The 19,378-nt window shown below is 53.7% G+C and overlaps 1 protein-coding gene across 2 annotated transcripts in view; it reads left to right on the top strand.

Moving 5' to 3' along the window:
- DEPDC5 (DEP domain containing 5, GATOR1 subcomplex subunit) overlaps window positions 1-19,378 on the top strand; it is a 119,301-nt gene that overhangs the window by 80,630 nt on the left and 19,293 nt on the right. Inside the window, exons 28-33 of one of the 2 annotated variants that reach the window (XM_036769134.1) lie at window positions 1,662-1,779; window positions 1,868-2,035; window positions 3,855-4,074; window positions 4,697-4,830; window positions 13,460-13,568; window positions 17,984-18,049. In XM_036769134.1, coding sequence (XP_036625029.1) covers window positions 1,662-1,779; window positions 1,868-2,035; window positions 3,855-4,074; window positions 4,697-4,830; window positions 13,460-13,568; window positions 17,984-18,049 — 815 coding nt within the window. The remainder of the gene's footprint in view (window positions 1-1,661; window positions 1,780-1,867; window positions 2,036-3,854; window positions 4,075-4,696; window positions 4,831-13,459; window positions 13,569-17,983; window positions 18,050-19,378) is intronic. The other variant, XM_036769142.1, reaches the window with a different exon arrangement.

Genomic DNA, 19,378 nt, shown 5'->3' with positions numbered 1-19,378 from the left:
TGTGGGATGTGGGGAAGTGCCTGAGGGGCAGAGGGAATCAGTGAAGGGCTGGTGCTGTGCCTGGAAGGGAAGCAGGGAATCTGGGGGCAGAGAAGGGAGCCAGGGATTCCCAGGTATGGGGAACAATCTGGGCCACGGGGCAGGGGTGGGAGATGGGACTGGGCCAGATTGGCTGGACCAGAGTGCACCGAGGGGCCTTTTGTTCTGAAGGATCTCTCGGGTCACATGTGTCTCTTGTTGGTCACTGGGCATGTTTTGATAGAGGCTGAACAATACTTTCTTTAAGGATATTGTAGAGGGGGCAGCTAGGGGTGCATTGGATAGAGTGCTGGGCCTGGAATCAGGAGAACCTGAGTTCAAATTCAGCCTCAGACACTTCTAGCTGTGTGACTCTGGACCAGTCACTTCGCCCTGTCTGCCTCAGTTTCTTCATCTGTAAAATGAGCTGGAAGAAGGAAATGGCAAACCACTCCAGTGTTTCTGCCAAGAAAACCCCAAATGAGGTCACAGAGAATAACAAGAGACATTGGGCTTGGGCTAAGTAGGCTCTAAGGTCAGGTCGATAAGGATTTATTAGGCCTTACTTAACTGTGTGCCAGGCACTGTGCTAGGCCCACTGGGAACACAAACAAATAGAACGACAGTCTTTGCCCACAAGGAGCTTCCTTGCCAATGGGCAGAGACATGGCCCGAAAGGGGGAAGGGTGGGCAGAAAAGGAGGAGGAGAGGAGGTCCGTCCCCATGCTGATGAAATCTGGTGAGTCAGAGCCAAGCTGGAGAGGGACGATGATGGTTTGTCTGGCCAGGGCAGGGCACGACTGGGCGTGGCACTCCCTCCCAGGGGGAAGGACCATCCCCCAGGAGAAGGCTGCGTGTTGACTGAAGTTTCTTTCATCGCTTTCATGGTCTGTTATTATGTTGGTTATTATTATTTTCAGTCTTTTGGGTAAGATTTTTAAAAGTTCTGGACTTGACAAATACTCCCCCCAAAAGAAGCAAACATTTCTACATACAAAGAAGGACAGAGAAAAGATTGTATGTGGATTAAATCTGTTACGTAGAGTCTGCTTTTAAAAAAAAAAGCCTAGAATAAATTGAGCGTGTCATTTTCCAAGCTGTCCTGCTGGTCTGTGTCTCCTTCCAAACTTCTTTCTTTTCTGTCCAGTTTTTAAAAAGGCTTCAATGATCCTCTTTTGCATCTTATTTTTTTGGTGGGGGGGAGGGGCAACTCTCTGTTTTCCACCTTTGCTGCCACATCCAATAAAAAATTAAAAGACACTGTCTAACAAATGACTGGAACCGAATGAAACATAGCCCCGTGTCTGCCACGTCCACAGATGTCTGTCTCCTGCTGCGTCCTGCGCTTGTCCCCTCTGGGTCAGCGGGGGTGGCGTGTTTCATCCTCGGTCCTCTGGCACAATGGTCAGTCATCGTATTAATCAGAGTTCTCAAGCCTTCCCAAGCTATTTGTCTTTGTAATCTTGTTGTAGAAATCATTCTCCAGATACTGCTTGTGTGTCTCTGCATCATCTGAGTCTGTCTTCTCTGAATTTGGTAACGTTTTCGTGGAATAGTTTCCCTGCCCCTTCAGTGTTGGGCTTGGATCTGCCCCCTTGGACTAGAGTCAGAGGAAGGGCTTCGGCCTTCTTTTCTCCTCTTAGGCCTCGTGTCCCGAAACCGCCCTGAAGAGGAGGACCAGTACTGGCTGAGCATGGGGCGTACTTTCCACAAAGTAACGCTGAAGGACAAAATCATCACGGTCACCCGCTACCTGCCCAAGTGAGTGGTTTGGGGTCCCACCAGGGGAGTAGAAGACATGGTCCTGGGGCCGGGGGCCACACTGAAGCGGCGCTGTCTTGGTTTTCAGGTATCCCTACGAGTCTGCCCAGATCAACTATACCTATAGCCTGTGCCCTTCCCACTCGGACTCGGAGTTTGTCTCCTGCTGGGTGGAGTTCTCCCATGAGCGCCTGGAGGAATATAAGTGGAATTACCTGGACCAGTACATCTGCTCAGCAGGCTCCGAAGACTTCAGGTCAGCCGCGGGCCGGGGCTGCGCTTGTGGGTGCAGCATTGCCAGCCCTCTGCTGCAGATGGGGAGCTTGCGTCTTGCCCGAGGTCCCGCAAAGCCAGAGCTGGGGCTTTCTGCCTGCCGGCCCGCTCTGCAGAGCTGGGGGACGTCGTGCCCGATGTCAGATGTGCCTCGTGCCGTGGCTGGTTTTGCTGAACTGTTTTTTTTTATCAGTCTTGATTACTGAGAGGCAGGATGATATAGTGGGTAGAGATCAGGCTGCGGATCCAGGAAGATGTGGGATAAAGTGCCGGCTCTGCCTTATACTGGCTGTAGGCTCCTGGGCCAGTCAGTCTCTGTATGCTCCCGGCAAGTCTTGGTTTTGAACTTAAAAAAGTAGGAAGCATTTCTCTTCTCTCCCTCCCACTCCCCATCTCCCTGCCGCACTGAAAAAAGAACCGAATCTTGTCACAGATGTGTGCGGTTAAGCAGACCAGTCCCTTTGTTGGGGTGTCCCAAGACCAGTGTCTGATTCTGCATCTTGAGGCCCCCAGGCCGCTCTCCAAGGTCACGGCTGCAGAGCGAGTGCCGAGGGAACAGGGACAATACCGATGACAGTAATCATGGAGGCATTTCTCCAGTGCCATCCACAGGCCAGGTGCTGGGCTGGAGTGTCTCATTTCATCTCCATTGGTTCCCCGAAGCAGGCAGCTCATAGGCCCTGCCCAAAGCTATGCTTTGTTCTGTGTGGGGGGAGGGAAGCGGAGGGGATAGGCAAAAAATGAAAATGATATTAAGCAAAAGGGCAGAAATAGAAGGAGGTGAAGCAGGCTGAGCTCTCCTTCTGCAGAGCATGGCCGTGTCCACTCCATACAGTCACCAGTGGGTGTGAACATGGCTGTAGGCCTGAAGAAGGCCGAAGGATGGCAGATGAAACTGAATCTGTTACGGACAGTCTGTTTTTTAGTGTGTGTTTGGTTGAGTGTGGCTGTACTTTCCCTGCCCCACTGCTGTCACAGTCCCTTCCCTTTGCTTGTTGAGGGAGATGGATGTCCATACCCAGCACTGTGTGTGTGTGTGTGTGTGTGTGTGTGTGTGTGTGTGTGTGTGTGTATCTGTCTGTCTGTCTGTCTCTACCCAGCTCTGTGGGGGTGGGGGGGTGCGGTGTGTGGTGTATCTGTGTTTTCTTCCTCCTTTAAGCAGCTCAGATGAGCCCCCCAGCTCCTCCCCAGCACCTCCTTGTCTTTGTTTTAGACACTCCTCTTTTCACATCCTGTGTATGTGAGATCATTTTCTCTCCTTTCCCCTTCTCCTGGTGCAGCCCTCTCTCTCTATCTTCCACTTTTTCTTTGAGATCATCCCAACATGCCAGACTTGCACCCAGGCTCTCTACCTAGTCAGCCTCCCTCCAGGACCCCTGTTGTGGATAAAGCTCAGAGGGGCTCCCCGTGTCGTCTCCCCAGAGGAGAACGTAGACAGTTGCACCTCGTTATCCCTTGTGATTTCTCCCTTGTGTTTGCCATTTGACGTGTCCCTTGACTCCTGGGTTTGCGTGCCACGTTTCCTGCTCTGCCAGTCTGGTGTGTTGATTGAATATCTCTTCCTTGCTGTTTGTGTGAAAGTCCTGGGGGAAGCCATCCCCCCCCTCTGGGCCTCAGTGTCTTCCCTCATAAAATGAGTCCAGCCAAACTAGATCAGTGTTGTCCCCTCTGGCCCTAGGACTTCTAGGGACTGGACACCATGCTTTTGTACCTGGGAAATGTCCGGTGAGTCAGTGGGAGCTCTTGTTTGGGGCTATGATGCTGATGCTGGGTCTCTTTCTGGGCCTCTTGATTCTCTGTAGTTTAATTGAGTCGCTGAAGTTCTGGAGGACGCGCTTCCTGCTGCTCCCGGCATGCGTTACAGCCACCAAGCGCATCACTGAAGGCGAGGCGCACTGCGACATCTATGGGGACAAGCCGCGCTCGGACGAGGAGGAGTGGCAGCTCCTAGACGGCTTCATCCGCTTCATGGAAGGCTTGAACCGCATCCGGCGGCGCCATCGCTCAGACCGCATGATACGGGTGAGTTGGGCCTTCCTGCCTCGACTTGTGACCAGCATTGTCCTTCCCATGACGTTCTCCTTGAAGTGAGGGGCCAGGGGACCCCTGAAGGGGTTCAGCATGGGCCGGTGACCACCTGTCAGGGAGGGACCTGTAGAGGGTTCTTCCTTCTCTGTTTCAGATGTTACAATTGGGGTGTCTCCCCACTGCTGAGGAGATGGAGATGGAGAGCTCAGGCTTGTGAGCTAGAGAGAGGAAGAGAGGGAGAGAAGAGAGAGAGAGGAAAAGAGGAGGGAGAGAGAGCAGGAAAGAGGGGGAGGGAGAGGGAAAGAGGGGAGGGAGAGAGAGAGGGAAAGGGGGGGGAGAGAGAAAGAGGGAAAAAGGGAGGAAGAGAGAGAGGGAAAGAGGGGGAGGGAGAGAGAGGGAAAGAGGGGACAGGGAGAGAGAAAGAGAGGGAGGGAAGGAGACAGATAGAGAGAGTCTGAGACACAGAGGCAGCCCAGGCCTTTGGGTGGCATGGCTTTGCTCACTAGGAGGGTAGAGTCCCTGTGTGATTGGTCTTTGGCAGACTTAAGGGAGTCTGGAGTGAAGGGGCCAAGGAGACCCTCTCTGCTAATGTCCTTTCCCCCTCCTCTCTCCCTAGAAAGGGGCTGCCATGAAAGGCTTGCAGATGGCCGGCCCCCTCCCTGCCCACTCCCTGGAGCCTGCAGGACCCCCGGTTGGAAAGAAGGGGACGTCTGCCCTCTCAGCTTTGCTGGAGATGGAGGCCAGTCAGAAGTGAGTGCCGGGGTTCTGAGGGGCTTGGGGCCTCGGGGGAGGGCCGTCTTCTCTCCCCTGGAAGGGTTGAGCACATGACCTTTAAAATCTCTTCCAGCTACAGGAATGCACTCTCTGGGGCCATCTTCTCTGTGGGCCTCAGAACTGTCTCCGCCTTCCTTTTCTGCCCTTTCAAGCACCAGAAATGTCCCCATGACAGAGGGGACTTGGCCCCATACAATAATCAATCACCCTTACTAAATATGTGGCCCCTTTCTTCACACCAGAGTGTGTGGGGCAGATCCCCCTTTTACAGATGGAGAAGGTAGCCTTCAGGTGGTTAGGTGGCTGGCCTACAGCCATACAGCCAACGAGCTGAGATTCTGACCTGGGGCTCCTGCCTCAGCCTCGTCAGCTTGGCTCTGCTAAGCTCTTGGGTCACACAGAGGACTGTCCCAGACCTTTGCCCTAGCATCTCCTTGGCCAGGCCTATGTCAAGCAGCTTCTTGTCAGGATAGGGCAGTGCAGGGGTGCATAAAAGTAGTTGAGGAGCTTGGGATCAAGGTGAGAAATGGGGTACAGGCCTTCAGAAAGGTAGCGAACAATACGGGCTAGGTCTATCCTGAGTGTCAGGAGTGCGCCGCCACTACCAGCCAGCGTGGCCTCCTGAAGGATGGCCTGGTAGAGGGTGTGGGACATTCACGGCAGGTCAGCTGAGGTCTGCTGTGTCTGTGAAGGGGAGCCAGGTTCTCTCCTGTGCCTGGGCCTAGGTTTTACCTGTGAAATGGAGACGTTGATGGTCCTCTTCTATGTTCCTTAGAAGTTGGGCTTGGGAGAAAGCTGCTTTATTAATAGGGGGTACTCTATAAATAGGAGGCAGAGAGTTGTCAGGGAGGTTTGATGAACCAGGCCAGGCTTGAGCGAGGCTGTGAAGCAGGATCAAAATGAGAGAGAGATTGGAGGGGAGCTGGAGCTGGTGAGTGGTGCAGTCTGCCTGTGCAGAGGGTTCATGCCTGACCCCTGTTGGGGGTCTCAGTGGCTTGGAAGCCCCTCAGGGTCCTCAAAGGCTCTCCCAGTACTAGTGGGTTCCTCTGTGCTGGGAAGGCTTCAGGCAGAGGCCAGGCCACAGGCCAGACCAGCTTCTTCTGGACCAGCTTAGCTAAGGCTGGAAGGGTCTGTGTGCCCCATGGGGAGGAGGTTGATGGCTCCAACAGCCCATGAAACAACAATACAAAATGCTACCAGTTGTGGGGTGTCCTTCAAGAGCAGCAGAACAGAAAGCCAAGGAGGCTGGAAGTCACCCCTGTTGTAGAACATCTGGAGACATTCCCTGGGTCGTGGAGCCACAGGGACATCAGCAGCCATCCTGTCCAACACACGCATCACAGAAACCCTGCAAGGCCATAGCCCACCTGTGCTTGGAGACCCTGGGCAGGGGGACCTAGCTCATCGTGCAATAACTCATGCCATGTTTGAGTGGCTCCTATTGTTAGGATGACTTATTGATGTCAAGCCAAAGTCAGCCCCTCTCTGGTCCTGGTTCTGCCCTCTGGGCCAAGCAGAACCAGCCCCCTCCTTCTTCCCTGGGTCAGCCTTTCACATGCTCCAGAGACAGCGCTCATGCCCCTGCTCAGTCTCCTCTTCTCTAGGCTCACCATGCCCAGTGTAGGTCCTTGTCCTTGGATGCATGAAGTAGAATTGACTGCCAGTGGAACCAGAGGAGCTGGGTTCCAATCCTGCTGCTGCCACTTAGGATCTGTATGACCTTGGGATAATCCCTTCCCCCTTTGGGTCTGTTTCCAAATCCTCTGTAAAATGGCCTGATGGATTTGATGGCCTCCAGCGTCCCCTTCCAGCTCTGAATCTTTGATCCCATGACAACAGCAGGAGACTGGCTCAAGATGGGAGAGTTGTCCCTCCTTGGATGGAAAGAGAGCTCACAGGTTGTGCTGGCTCACAGGCTCAGCTTTATTATGTATCCCCAGGCAACAGGATGTTTGTCTGTCTTGTAATCTGTTGGTGACGAGCATTTGCCAAAAGATTCCCATGGAAGTCATCGTAGCCGACACCTGCTTCAGAGAAGGGGGCAGGGAGATGCCTCCGGAGCAGGGGAGTCAAACCGAGACTGAAAGGGGTCCCTGCTGCCGGGCCACAGACGACCTACGAAGCCTCAGGTGGACATTCTCTGGGCTGTCTTGGAGCTTTATTTGTCTTGCTGAACATCTCCCAGTTCTGCTCGAGTCTGGCTGGCTGGCTGGGGAGTTGCGAGGGCTCAGGGTGGGGGCCTCTCTCTGCCACTTCTGCAGCAGAGAATTAGAGAGAGAGGTAGAGACAGCTAAATCAGCATGCACTGCATTATTGGGTGATTGACTTATGTCATGATTACTTTCCAGAAGAATATTGGCTGGCGTCCAGCCCAGAGTCAGGAAAACCCAAGTTCCAGTGCGGCCTCAGACATTTACTGGCTGTGTGACCCTGGGCGAGTAAGCCTCTGTTTGCCTCAGTTTCCTTATCTGTACAAAAGGACAGTAACAGCACCTACCTCTCCGTTGTTGTGAGGCTCAGAGGAGATAATAACATGAAGCGCTTAGGAGAGTGTCTGGCACATAGTAGGTGCTGTGTGTTAGCTGTTATTATGCGACGTCACAAAAAATGGAACTGGCTATATTCTAGCAGTCAGGAAATCTAGTGCCAACGTGGAAGGTTTCCCAGTCGCCATCACACAGCCTGTACCAAATTAAACGAAAGTATAAAAAGAAGGTGCCATCGGGTACAGTGGAGGCAAATTGAACAAAATCTTGGCCCTGCAAAATGGATAGTGGATAAAATAATAGACCCTTACCCAGAAAATCACAATTCCCTGAGGAAGCGTATCCCGTGCTGATCCATCGCCACAACGAGGCACCCCTAAGAACCCAGAAACCACCTTAACGGACAAGCATTTGCTGTTCACTGCACACGAGAGAGAAAAGCAGCGGAGGGGCATTGGGCTCACTGCGTCCTTGGCAAGATGCTGGCCTGCAGAGGAGCCCTCTCATCCATGAGGAGCATTCCTACCACAGGCCTGCTTGCCGGCAGCAGAAGATGGCACCGGGCAGCCCTTTGCAGACCACGTTCTGTGGCAGACCGTGTCCTTACAGCCACATTGTTGAGCAAAGGGTTAGAGGATGTGCGATCCCTTGTTCTTCCTGCATGTTGGTGCTACAAAGCTGCTCTTGGGTCACCTATGAGAGCAGGCTGCTGCATGCAAAGCTCATTTCTGACTCCGTGTTTCCTGTGCATGTTTTAAAATCTCACGAGATTCTCCAAAGGTTTTAACAACTGGGAGCTTTGCTTGATGACCCTCTGATTTTGGATGTCAGACAAGTGCTAAAACTGGGAGGTGCTTGCTCATTAAGGCGTAGGAGGTTGCCCACTCTGCTTCCCCAGAGATGGTGGGGTGTCCTCCAGGCACCCCGGCTTGCGGCTTGCAGGTGACTGTGTGCACCATGCTTGTTACAGGAGATCCATAACCACTCAAGAGAGTTTGGCTTCATTATCCACAAAGGTAAAACCAAAGATATGAGGATACTGGGTGTCCGGATTCTGGACTGCAGGTGATGGCTGGCCTACAGAACTGCTCCATCAGGACATGTACCTGACACAGACCCCAGGCATGGCCCCATTCAGCTGGGCCCTGAAATGAAGAGGAAGAGGAGGAGGAAGAACAGGGTAGCATTTGGGAGGTGATGACTTCAGGCCAGTCCTTTTGACCTCAGTGTTGCTCCTTGGTGGGGGGGGTCAAGGCAGACCCCTGTGGCTGAAGAAGGAAAGTTGTGGGTCTCTCCCAGGATAATGGAGAGCGGAGTGACAGGGATGAGTAGGCCAAGAATGTCATCCTAGGGAATTCCATCAGAGAGAGAGGCTGGACATCTGAGAATGAGCAATAGGCCGGAACAGCCTCCCTCAGGAGCACGCCATGATAGCTAGGCCAGGGGTGCTCACACCGTGGACCTCTTTACACTCATTACTGCTCAGCTTTTCTTCGTGCGGTTGATAGCTGTCAATATTCACCTCATTAGAAATGAACACTGATAAATCTTTTTAAAATAATAAGAAGCCCATTACATGTTAACATAACGTTTTCTATGAAAAATAACTATTTTCTAACTCAAAAAATGTCATGAAAAGTGGCCTTGTTTTACATGGTTTTTTTTGCCAATTTCTTTAATGTCTGCCTTAATAGAAGACAGCTGGATTCTCCCACGCTTCTGTTTCCAGTCTGTTGTGATAATGTTGTTGTGGTTGAAGTGTTTGAACAAAGTCTGGCCTTGCACACATGTGCAGTTGGCAAAGGGGGGAGTATTTGGATAGATGCATAACGTCACAATATTATTATGAAAGTAGTTTGACCCGTGAGAGCCTCCGGAGAGTGTCTCAGGGACCCCTGGGGGCCACACTTTGAGAATCACCGATGGTGGGACCTAGAAGAAGCACCCCCAGCAGGTCGGGCGGCCTCTCTGTGGGGGATCGCAAGGACAGGAGTCCTACAGGATGAGGAGGCACGGGTGGCTCACAGTCTGTGCCCTTGAAAGGTCTGTCTACAGTGGCCATTAATGATAATCTCATCTCCTAAAAGGCCGAGGGAATGATCAGGAGGAACTGAACTAGAAAAAATGGAAATATTCAGTGGGCTGGGAGGCAGAAAGTGACTGCTGCATGTGACGAGGAGAGTCAGGGAGAGTCTGATGTGCACACTGGGTTTGACTGAGTTGATTGGAAAGAGGGGGGAGGGGAGGAGGAGGAAGGGCTGGCCACAAGATGTCTGGGGTGTGAAGGGAAGTGTGGCTAGGGCCAGTCTAGATGGGGAAGGCAGTGTGAGGCAGCCCTCATCAGGAGCAGGAGTTCAGGTATGGAAAGGCTGTCCCAGGTTGAGATTGCGGCTTCTTCAAAGCTTAGAGTGGATGGGTAGGGCAGGACCTGATTGTGAGAACCTCAGATGTTGGTTGCACAGTGCTGCGGGAAGATCACTGGATTTGGAGTAAGAGGCCTCGGGTTGAACATCCTGGCAAGTGGCCCTCATCCTCGGCCTCTGGGTGACACGCTTCTGTCATCTCTGATTGAGCAGCTATACTGAGTGAGTTCTAAGGCCCTTTTCTATGATCTCATGCACCGGAAAGTAAGATGATCAGATTCCATTAACTCTCTCTAGCCCCAGCTCTGGTGAGCCTTGGCCTGTAGGCATCGGGAGCAAACCATTGCATGTTGTTGGTCATGGTCAAGGTCAAGGTTGTCCTTTAGGAAGGTGAGTGTGGCCCAGGTGTGTAGGAGAGCCTGGAGGCAAAGCCAGTTGGGAGATTCCAATGGCCTCGAAGTGAGAGGAGCAAGGCCAGGGCTGTGGTGGTAGGAATCATTCCCAGGAAGAGACACTAGGATGCCCCGAAGCCCAGAATGGAAGGGATCCCAGGAGCCCTCTGGCCCTGCCCATTTTTGCAGAGAAGTCCCCATGGAAAGAGCCTCAACAAGGGATCCTCCAGCCTCTGCATGGAGCCTCCCACCCCACAGTGGGCAGCCCTGATGTCAGGGAGCCTTCTCCAGCTGCCAGAACTCACGCCTCCCCACCCCACCGCCCCCATTACTTCTGGTTCTTTCTGCCCTTGGAAGCCAACTGAGCAAGTCTCGTCCCATGCAGTAACTGTTAAATGTGGATTGAGAGGAAGACAATCCAGGGGCAGCTTTGGGGATGATGGCGTTGGTGGTGGTGGTGGTGGTGGTGGTGGTGGTGGTGGTGGTGGTGGTGATGGCGGCGGTGGCGGCGGCAGTGGTGGTGATGGTGGTGGTGGTGGCGATGGTGGTGGTGATGATAGCAACCAGCATTTAGATAATAGTTTAAGGTTTACAACATACTTTAGAAATATTATCTGGTTTGACCCTCACAAAGGTGCTGGTAGGTGCTATTATTATCCCCAATTTACAGATGAGGAAACTGAGGCAGACAAGGTAGAGTGGCTTGCTGTGGTCACACAACTGGGAAATGTCCAAGGCTGGATTTGAACTCCGGCCTTCCTGACTCCAGGTCCAGGACTCCAGCTACTGTCCCACCTGGCTGCCATTATCAGGGGAGCTGGTTCCCTGATATGCTCCTTGGGCCATGGAGAGACCCCAGCTGGCCCTCTGCTCTGTGGGCTCCCTATGTTGATGAATGCAGCCCTTGTTCCACTGGAAAAAGGAATGGGAAACATGTGGAGATAGGAGGGGTGTGAAGCTCCTGGAGGTGGGGAGGAGGTTTATTTTTATTTTATAATGAGTCAGACCTTAGACTATTCCAAGGAGCCTCTGCCTGACAAATCTGGAAAAGAAAGTTGAGAAGAAGGTGTTTCCCAGTTTGAAAATGTTAAGTGTTGGCTGTCCATAGAAGTGATGAAGGAGGCAGAGGGGTAGGTGGTGAGCCTCATCTTTCTGTCCCAGAGGTGGGGAACCTTTGTCTCCTGCTGGAGAAAGTGGGGGCTGCCTTTAGTGGCAGGTTGGCCTCATGGAGGAATTGGGGAGCCTGGGTTTTCTCAGCCAGCCGGGGGCCTTGAAGGCCATATGGACAATCCCCTTCACCTCCTTGGATTCTCCCAGATAAGGGATACTTGGGCCACGTGCTTCCCAGGGCATTGTGGGAAAGTGCTTCATCCTTGTGGGTGGGCTCCAGAAATGGGAGTCCAGGTGAGCCCCGTGCACTGTGGGGCAAAGAGGTCAGGGGCCCAGAGAGTGGGGGGTGAGGTGCATGGCCTGTAGCCTGCACATATGGAGCAGAGTCAGATGTACCGGATTGGGGTGGGGGACTTTGTCATGTACCTGTAGGTCAAGTGCCAGGGATACAGAGAAGGCAGAAGCACAGGCCCAGCTTCTGGAGGGTCACAGTCAACTGTGGACAGACAGGATGTAGACAGGATGAACTGGGGATAATCTCAGAGGGGAAGTGTTAAGATCAAGCGCCCCTGATGTGCCAGGCCCTGCGCCTGCCCCCAAGGGGCTTAGAGTCTTAGGGGGAAGATGGTGGGTGGGGGAACGAGAGGCCTGATGAGGGCGTGGGGGTGAAGAAGGGGATGCACAGAGTAGGGTGGCCAGGCCAGGAAGGAGGAGACACCCTGACATGGGGGAAGGAGAGGCCTACTAAGGGGATGGGGGAGAAGTCAAGGATGCACAGAGTAGGGCAGCCAGGCGAAGACTGGGGCTCCTTCGCTCAGGGGAGGCTCAGCATTCAGTCCTTCCGCCAGCTCCCCTGCCATGGCATCATCTGTGCTTCTTCCTTCTCCCTCACCCCTCAGATTCAGTCAACTGGCGAGTCTTGTCCATTCTGCCCCCACAGCATCTCTTCTGCCTTGGGTCGAGGCCTCCTTCTCATACCTGGCCTGGTACCCTGGCTGCCACTGGCTGCCTTGCCCCTGCTGTCCATCTTCTTGAAGCACAAACCTTAGCTGCTATGTCCTTCCTACTACTCAATAAACTGGGAACCCCCCCCCCACCCCCGCCGTTGCTCCCAGGATGAAACACAGACTTGCCCTTTTCAGTCTGGTCCCAGCCCCTTTTCAGGCTTAGCACAGGTCATCTCCACTCATCTATAGTCCTGCCAATGCCAAGCTGCCCTTTTGGCTGCCATGTTCCTCTGCCAGCTGGCTGGCCAATGGTGTCATTGGCCTGGGGGTGATGTTGGAGGAGTCACTACAGGTTCTTAGCTGGGCCACATGACTGCTGAGGGTCCTGGGGTGCCCTGTTTCCCCGCTCCCATGGCCTCACCAGATGCAGTCATGCCTTCTCAAGTGGGCGATGATTGATGGACCTGGAGAAGGTGTTCTCCAATTTAAAATGTTAGCTTGTTAGCCAGACCCTTGGCAGAAGGGGTGGGGGCGGGGAAGGAAATCAGATTGCTGCTTCCTGCCCACATGGAGCCCTGTTCTCGCTTGGGCTACTCAGAGGTAACGCCTACTGATGTAGCCTTGAGCTCCCTCCCACTGTGGGCGGTAGAAACAGACTATGGCCTTCTGGGGAATCATTTATTCTGGAGCCTCTATAGCTGGGCAGCTTGGGCCTTTGGAACTAGAGTCACTAGTTAGGACCCCCTGCCTCAGGGCAGTGAAAGCATGTTTGTTAGCCCTGGAAGCTCCCTCGGAGATCACCTTGTCCAGAGCCGTCAGCTTAAGAAAAGCAAGCTAAGTCCCAGAGATGGGAAGTGACCTGAGCAAGGGCCTTCATTTTAGGAAAGGCCTTTCAATGCTGGACATCATTTGACAAACGCTTATTAGGCTCCTACTGGATATAATACTGGGGGAGGCGTATATAAAGATAATCAGTACTGCCCCCTCAAGCAGCCCGTGACGGATGGGGAGAACGGCCGTGTAGAGACTTCCAGGCCTAGGACCAGGCGACACCTAGAGAGAGCAGCCTCCCTCATAGCAACTCTGGGAGCTCAATACTGTTTCACAGATGAAAAAGCCGAGGCTCAGAGGCTCCTCTTGTTCCCGGCCTCCCGGCCAGACACTGTCAGCAGTCAGATTGGGTCCCAGGGTCCTCCTGCACAGACCAGGAAGGGGCAGTCAGGGCCGTGCTGTCTGTTCCAGCAGCGGCTAAGTTGTCATGGAGATACCAGAATCGGGCCTCAGACTGTTCTCCACCCTTCCTTTAGGTGCTTGGGAGAGCAGCAAAGCAGTCTGCATGCTGGCAAGGGCCCCACTCATCCAGCAGAGAACAGTGGGGTGGCTCTCACGCCCACCTACCTGGACAGTCCTCGAAAGGTGAGCAAGGACAGCCCCTGGAGGGCTGCGGCCCTCGCTGGTGAGCCTAATGTCCCCTCTGACTTCCTATGGGCCTTGGGGGTGAGCTAATTAATCCTTTCCTTCCAGAATGCTTCACTAATTACTCTCCCACTAACTGGACGAATTCCTTGCTCTGGGCTGTTGCTGGCCGGCCTCCGCTGTAACTTTAGCTGCCAGGCGTCCAGGCGTCCCTGACTGGCGCCTGAGGGGCCTGCAGGCTTTCCCTTGGTTATAGCCTTAACTTCTCTGCGTGAGGTAGATGAACTTGTCAAGCCCTTGCTGTTTTGGGGACCATCCTGCCCAAGGCTTGGGAAGATGGTGAGCTCCTGGAACAGTCTCATGCTCCCTGGTTCATGTGTCTTGCTTTGGCCACAGCTGTTAGACATAGCAGACCCAGAGAGCATCAGTGCTCTCGAGAGCGTGGATGTTGTCACAGACTTGTGTGACTTTGACAAATACGTCGTTAGTGCACTGTAGATGGGCCCACCGCGCTTCATCAGGGTAGGCGCACACCCAGGCAAGTTCATTTTATTTATTTTTAATTTTTATTTTTTTACTTTTAAAATAGGAGCATTTATTGACTTTCAGTCCTAGAGGGTGTTATTTTTATTCATCATGAAAGAAACATGGACTTAAGTTTGGAAAATGAACAACTAAACATTATTTTTAAAAAGACCAACTTTTGAAAATGAGCTGTGAGATACCAGATTGTCATGGAGAGATCACGATGTACTTGGGCACACCCCAGACGAAGGCCTTTGTCAGTAGGCTTGATCATTGGTCCCTCTGCCATTGGTCCTTTGTTCTAGTCAGAGGTGATTCAGTCTCTTCTCAGCTCAGTGGGGGAGGAATTTAGTGGGAGGGCCAAGGGAGGAGGGGGAGTTTAGTGAGTCAGGCCTTTATGGGGAGCTTTATTATTTTGTTGGGAAAATTATTAGTTCCCAGAATCAGAGACATCCATGGTCAGCTAGTATCAAGATACCCCACTAGAGCTGTGATCTCATCGGTGTGGGTGTTCCCTCCAACCTTGCGGATTGAACCCCGTCTTGTCGGCCTACCCTGTGTGACCCTTATCCATGTCCCATTCAAACACAATCCCGGGACCCCTCCACAGACCCCATCTGAGAACCTTTGGGTCACCCTTGCCTTTACTGATGTCTCATTGAGAGCTGACTGTGTTTGAGGTTGGCCTGCTGGGACCTGGGGTAAGAAGCTGGTGGGCTCAGCAGACTGAACTGCTAGCTTTTTTTTCCCATTCTTGCAGTGACAAGTCCGGCCTGATGCACAGGGGCATGTGTGTGCTGACGGTGGTTGGCCCCAGGTGGGCATGCGTGAGCATCCTTGATTCAGGGCCCCGCATCACCAGGCAGCACCTTGTCTGGGCACCCACGGGGCTCAGTCCTCAGCAGCCTCTTTGGCAGCCTGGGCTAAGCAGGCCCAGGAGTATCCTTAGGAGTACAAGCTGGCCCCAGTTTCAGCCAAGCTTTAGCTCACCTGGTGAGCAGCGCCCTGGGCATTAGAAGAGGCAGTGTGGGAAGCAGAGGGGTGGGATCAGAAGGAGCAAGAGCATGTCTGTTCTCAGGAGATGGGGGGTGCCTTGTGTGCAGAGTGCAGCTGCCACATGCCTCCTGAGCTCAGCAGCCGGAGGCTTGGCTTTGTTTGCTTCTCCTACGGCTCTAAGACTCCAATCCACTGTACACAGCATGGCGTGGCGTGGCGTGGCTGCCTCGGGGGTCAGATTCAAGGGTTCAGGAGACCTGTCCGACCCGGAGGCCCAGCCCTACCACTGACTCACTCCTTCACCTTGGACAAATCTCCACATTGGAGAATCACGGCTTAGGAGAGACTGAGGGGGCATCTGGGCCACGCTGTTCTACAGCTGGGTTCTCGTCTCCAGTAGGGATTGGTGACGCCTAACGTGCTGCAGCTCCCCAGACCTCGGCCCACCAGAACAATGGGCCAGATCTGGCCAATGAAAGTTGAAAAGAATGAATGTAAATAAGGCAGCACCGGGAAGAAGTGGTGAGGCACCGGTTCATAGGGGAAAGACGAGACGTGCGAGTCAGAGGGGATTCGCACGCTCGGCCCGAATCAGCAGAGACAGACATGGCGGCCGACGAGCAGTCTCCACATGTGGCTGCATTACTAGTTGGGTGGGTTCCATCCTCTCAAGCCGCAGGGTGGTCGCCAGCTTGGGGTCCACATTGTATGAGAAACATTGGCAAAGTGGAGTTAATTCAGAGGAGGTGATGAGGTTGACTGGGGACTGGGAAACGTGCCATCTTCAAGCTGGTTAATGACCCATAGGGAGTGGATGTTCAGAATCACTAAGGCGCTAGTAAGAGGGTGCCCAGGCGCCTTAGATAAATTAGTCACTTGCCCCAGAGGGAGAAAACTACATCCTCAGGTACTAAGAAAAACTGGTGGATGTACTTGAAAGACCCCAGAGAATGGGCGAGGGGCTCTAGGACTGGAGAACGCCAGTCCTGATTGGAGGAAGAAGGAAAGAAAGGAAGGAAGAGAGCCCTGTCTGCCAACTGTAGGCCAGAGAGCCTGGCAGGGAGCAAATTGCTTTGTTGTGCCGTTGTTTCTCTCGTGTTTGACTCTTCGTGACCCCGTTGGGGGTTTTCTTGGCAGAGGTACTACGGGGATTTGCCATTTCCTTCTCCAGCTCATTTTACAGATGAGGAAACTGAGGCAAACAGGGTGAAGTGACTTGCCCAGAGTCACACAGCTAGTCAATGTCTGAGGCCAGATTTGAACTCAGTTCCTCCTGACTCCAGACCCGGCTGCTCTCCCTACTCTTAGGGAGCCTACGTTTCACTGGGGGAATCAAGAAGTACATAGAGGGTGTCCCCAAAGTCTTAGTGCCTGTTAAGCTCTCGAGGGGATAGATGTAAGGAAGCTCTGAAGAGAAGTGGGGGCAGGGAGGGGATGAGCTCTGCTCCTATGGGGCATCAAGCCTGAGGTGGGCGGCATGTGATTGGGGAGATGGGCCCGGAGCCCAGTGCAGAGAGCAGGGCTGGATGGAGGCAGGAGGGACCTCAGAGAGGCTGTCTCCTGTGCACCTTATTTCACAGACACCAGGACCGGGGTAGTGACTGGCCCAAGGTCACCCGGCTAGGGAGGGGCGGAGCTGGGACTCAAACATCTTGGGATCGAAGCAGGCAAGTTCAAAAAACCCCGAAGGCTGATGAAGGGGTAGCCTCCGAGGAAACCCTCCGGCCCTACTGCCTCCTCTGCGATTCCAGAGAGTGGGAGCAGGCTCCTAAAGAAGAGAGACGGCCCGGGCAAGTGTGGTGGCCGTCCTGAGGAAGGCAGGGTGATTGAGGAGTGCCGGCTGTGGAGTCAGAGGACATGGGTTCGAATCCACCCAAGGACCTTCGGGGCTCTTTTCTTCTCCCTGAGCCCATCCTTTCGTAAAATGAAGGGGTTGGACTCAGGGGTCTCTGTGCTCTGTGAAAGGATCCCCAGGTCTCTGTGGAGGGAGGAGACTTCTGGGAAATGACAGCTGTGTTTAAGGACAGGACATTGGTGATCCAGGAACGAGAAGCAGACTGACCAAAGGAGGTGCCAGGAAGCCCCCGAGGAAGCGCCCCGGATGTGGGGCATGTGTCCAATCCTCTCCTCAGCCGGGGAGCCATGTCTGAGTCCCTCACTCTCAGGCTTAGTGGAGAAGGAGAAACAGCTTAGGGGCCCAAGTGAGAATTCCCGCAACCTCCAGCAGATGACTTCCACTCAGTGAGCCTCGGCTTCCCCTTCTCTAAGTAGTAGTGAATGGCCTTGAAGGCCCTCTCTGGTTCTCAAACTTGGATTCTTCCCTGTGTATTTGCAGGGGGAAAGGGCCCCCCAGAGGAAAGTGTGCCAGGGTCTGTTCCACAGGTTGCTCATTTAGGGCACAATGGGACAAGCTCCTGCCCTCAGTTCTTCCTTTTCTCTTTGTCTCTTGGCTTTTCCTTGGCATCTCTAGTGCTTAGTGCGGGGCCTGGCTCAGAGTAGGTGCTTCATAAATGCTTGCTGCTTGTGTGCCTGACACGACAATGTTACGGAGGCATGGCCGGCTTGAGCTTGGTGCTGTGCCCGCTCTGTACCCGGGGATCCAAGGCCTCTGGGCCCCTTGCATCTGTGGAGCTAGAGACTGCCCCGCCCCTGCCCCAAGTGCTGGGAAGGCCCTGGGGGGCCGGGCTATCATTCCCTGCTGCCACAGGCGCCCCTCTACTGCCCCCCCATTCCCCACAGAAGTCTTTGATTTTTTCATCTCCTATCCTCTTGTTCTTCCCTCCATTTTTTTCTCCTCTGCCTTGCCCACTGCCCCTGGTGATCGCCTGCTGGTGCCTGTTTCTGTTACTTCACTGCCTTGACCCGGCTGCTGCCTTTTCCTCTGCTGCCTTCAGGAGGGGGCCTTCTTTACGGAGTCTGTCCGCAGCCCACGTGTGGCACCGTCCACCTTCTATCCCCAGGTTAGTTGAACCCCCTGCTGCCTCCGCTACCCACACAGACCTGCAGACTCAGGATGGCACCCGAGTCAGGGCGCCAGGCTGGGTGTCCTCCACAGAGAGCCAGAAAGGAGGCTGGACGTCCCGAGGAGCCCTGGTCATCTGACCGGATGGCCCCGCAGCGCTCCCTCCTTGTCACAGGGCCTCTTTGTCCTCCAGGGGCTGCTGGAGCCTCATCTGGTGCTGGTTGGTGCCCACCATCAGCATCTTCACTCGGGAAGCATCACTTGACTTGAGACTCTGACCTGGAGCGAGCGCTTACTGGGTTCAAGGCCTAAGAAAGTCCTCTGTGTGGGAGGGTGGAGGTGTTTGGGGGGAGCATTTGGGTGTGTGCACACATGTATACACATGTATACACATGGTGGGCGGGCAGTGTAAGCGGCGCTGGGATCGTACCCCTTGAGCTGTGGGCTGGCAGGACCGCCAAAGGTCCAGAGAAATGGAGGGGCTCGCCCAGGGCTACACAGGCCTCCCCTCAGCCCTGGAGAGGAGCCCAAAGCCAGGCAGCCCCCGGGGCAGAAATACCCGGCGGGCCAGTGCCCAGCACAGCAAAAAGGCCAAAAGGGACCCCTTCATGGGGCACTCTTTATCTTGGTGGTCTCTCAGAAATGTCATGGCACTTTCCTTCATTCATTTGTTCATTCATTCGTTTGTTCATTCCTTCATTCATTTGTTCATTCATTTGTTTGTTCATTCCTTCATTCGTTTGTTCATTCATCCATTCATTCATCCATTCATTCATTTATTCATTCATTCCCTCCCTCTCTCCTGGGGCCTGGCTTAGAATAGGGGCTTGCTCTGGGTCTGATGGGCCCTGTGCTCAGGACTCCCACAGTGCTTGGGGATGGAAGGAGAGGGGGAGAAAATGAACATTTATTAAGCACCTCCTGGGTGCTGGGCCTCATGCTAAGCCCTTCCTGCACTTTTCCAGCCAGACTGTGTCCCATCCTGTTGCTGCCCTTCACCTTCCTCCCTGCTGCAGCTGGGCAGATGGGGCAGAGTTAGCATGAACTGTTTTCAAGGGTACTCGTGCTCCCTTTGGGGTTCAAGCAGTAATTTTTAGGTTGCTGATGACTCAGTGGTTAGAGTCGGAAGACCTGAGTTCAAATGCAGCCTCAGGTACTTCTTAGCCATGTGACCCTGGGCAAGTCACTTCATCTGCCTGCCTCAGTTTCCCCACATTAAAATGGGGATCCTAATAACACCTTTCTCCCAGGGTCGTTGTGAGGTGCAGTGCCTGGCACTGAGTAGGTGCTTAATCAATGCACAACCCTCTCTGCTCCAAATTCCTTC

The sequence above is a fragment of the Trichosurus vulpecula genome, chromosome 1, assembly GCF_011100635.1.
Source record: "Trichosurus vulpecula isolate mTriVul1 chromosome 1, mTriVul1.pri, whole genome shotgun sequence".
Lineage (NCBI taxonomy): Eukaryota > Metazoa > Chordata > Mammalia > Diprotodontia > Phalangeridae > Trichosurus > Trichosurus vulpecula.
The sequence above is the reverse complement of the archived record's forward strand: the minus strand, read 5'-3'. Positions and strand labels throughout refer to the sequence as shown.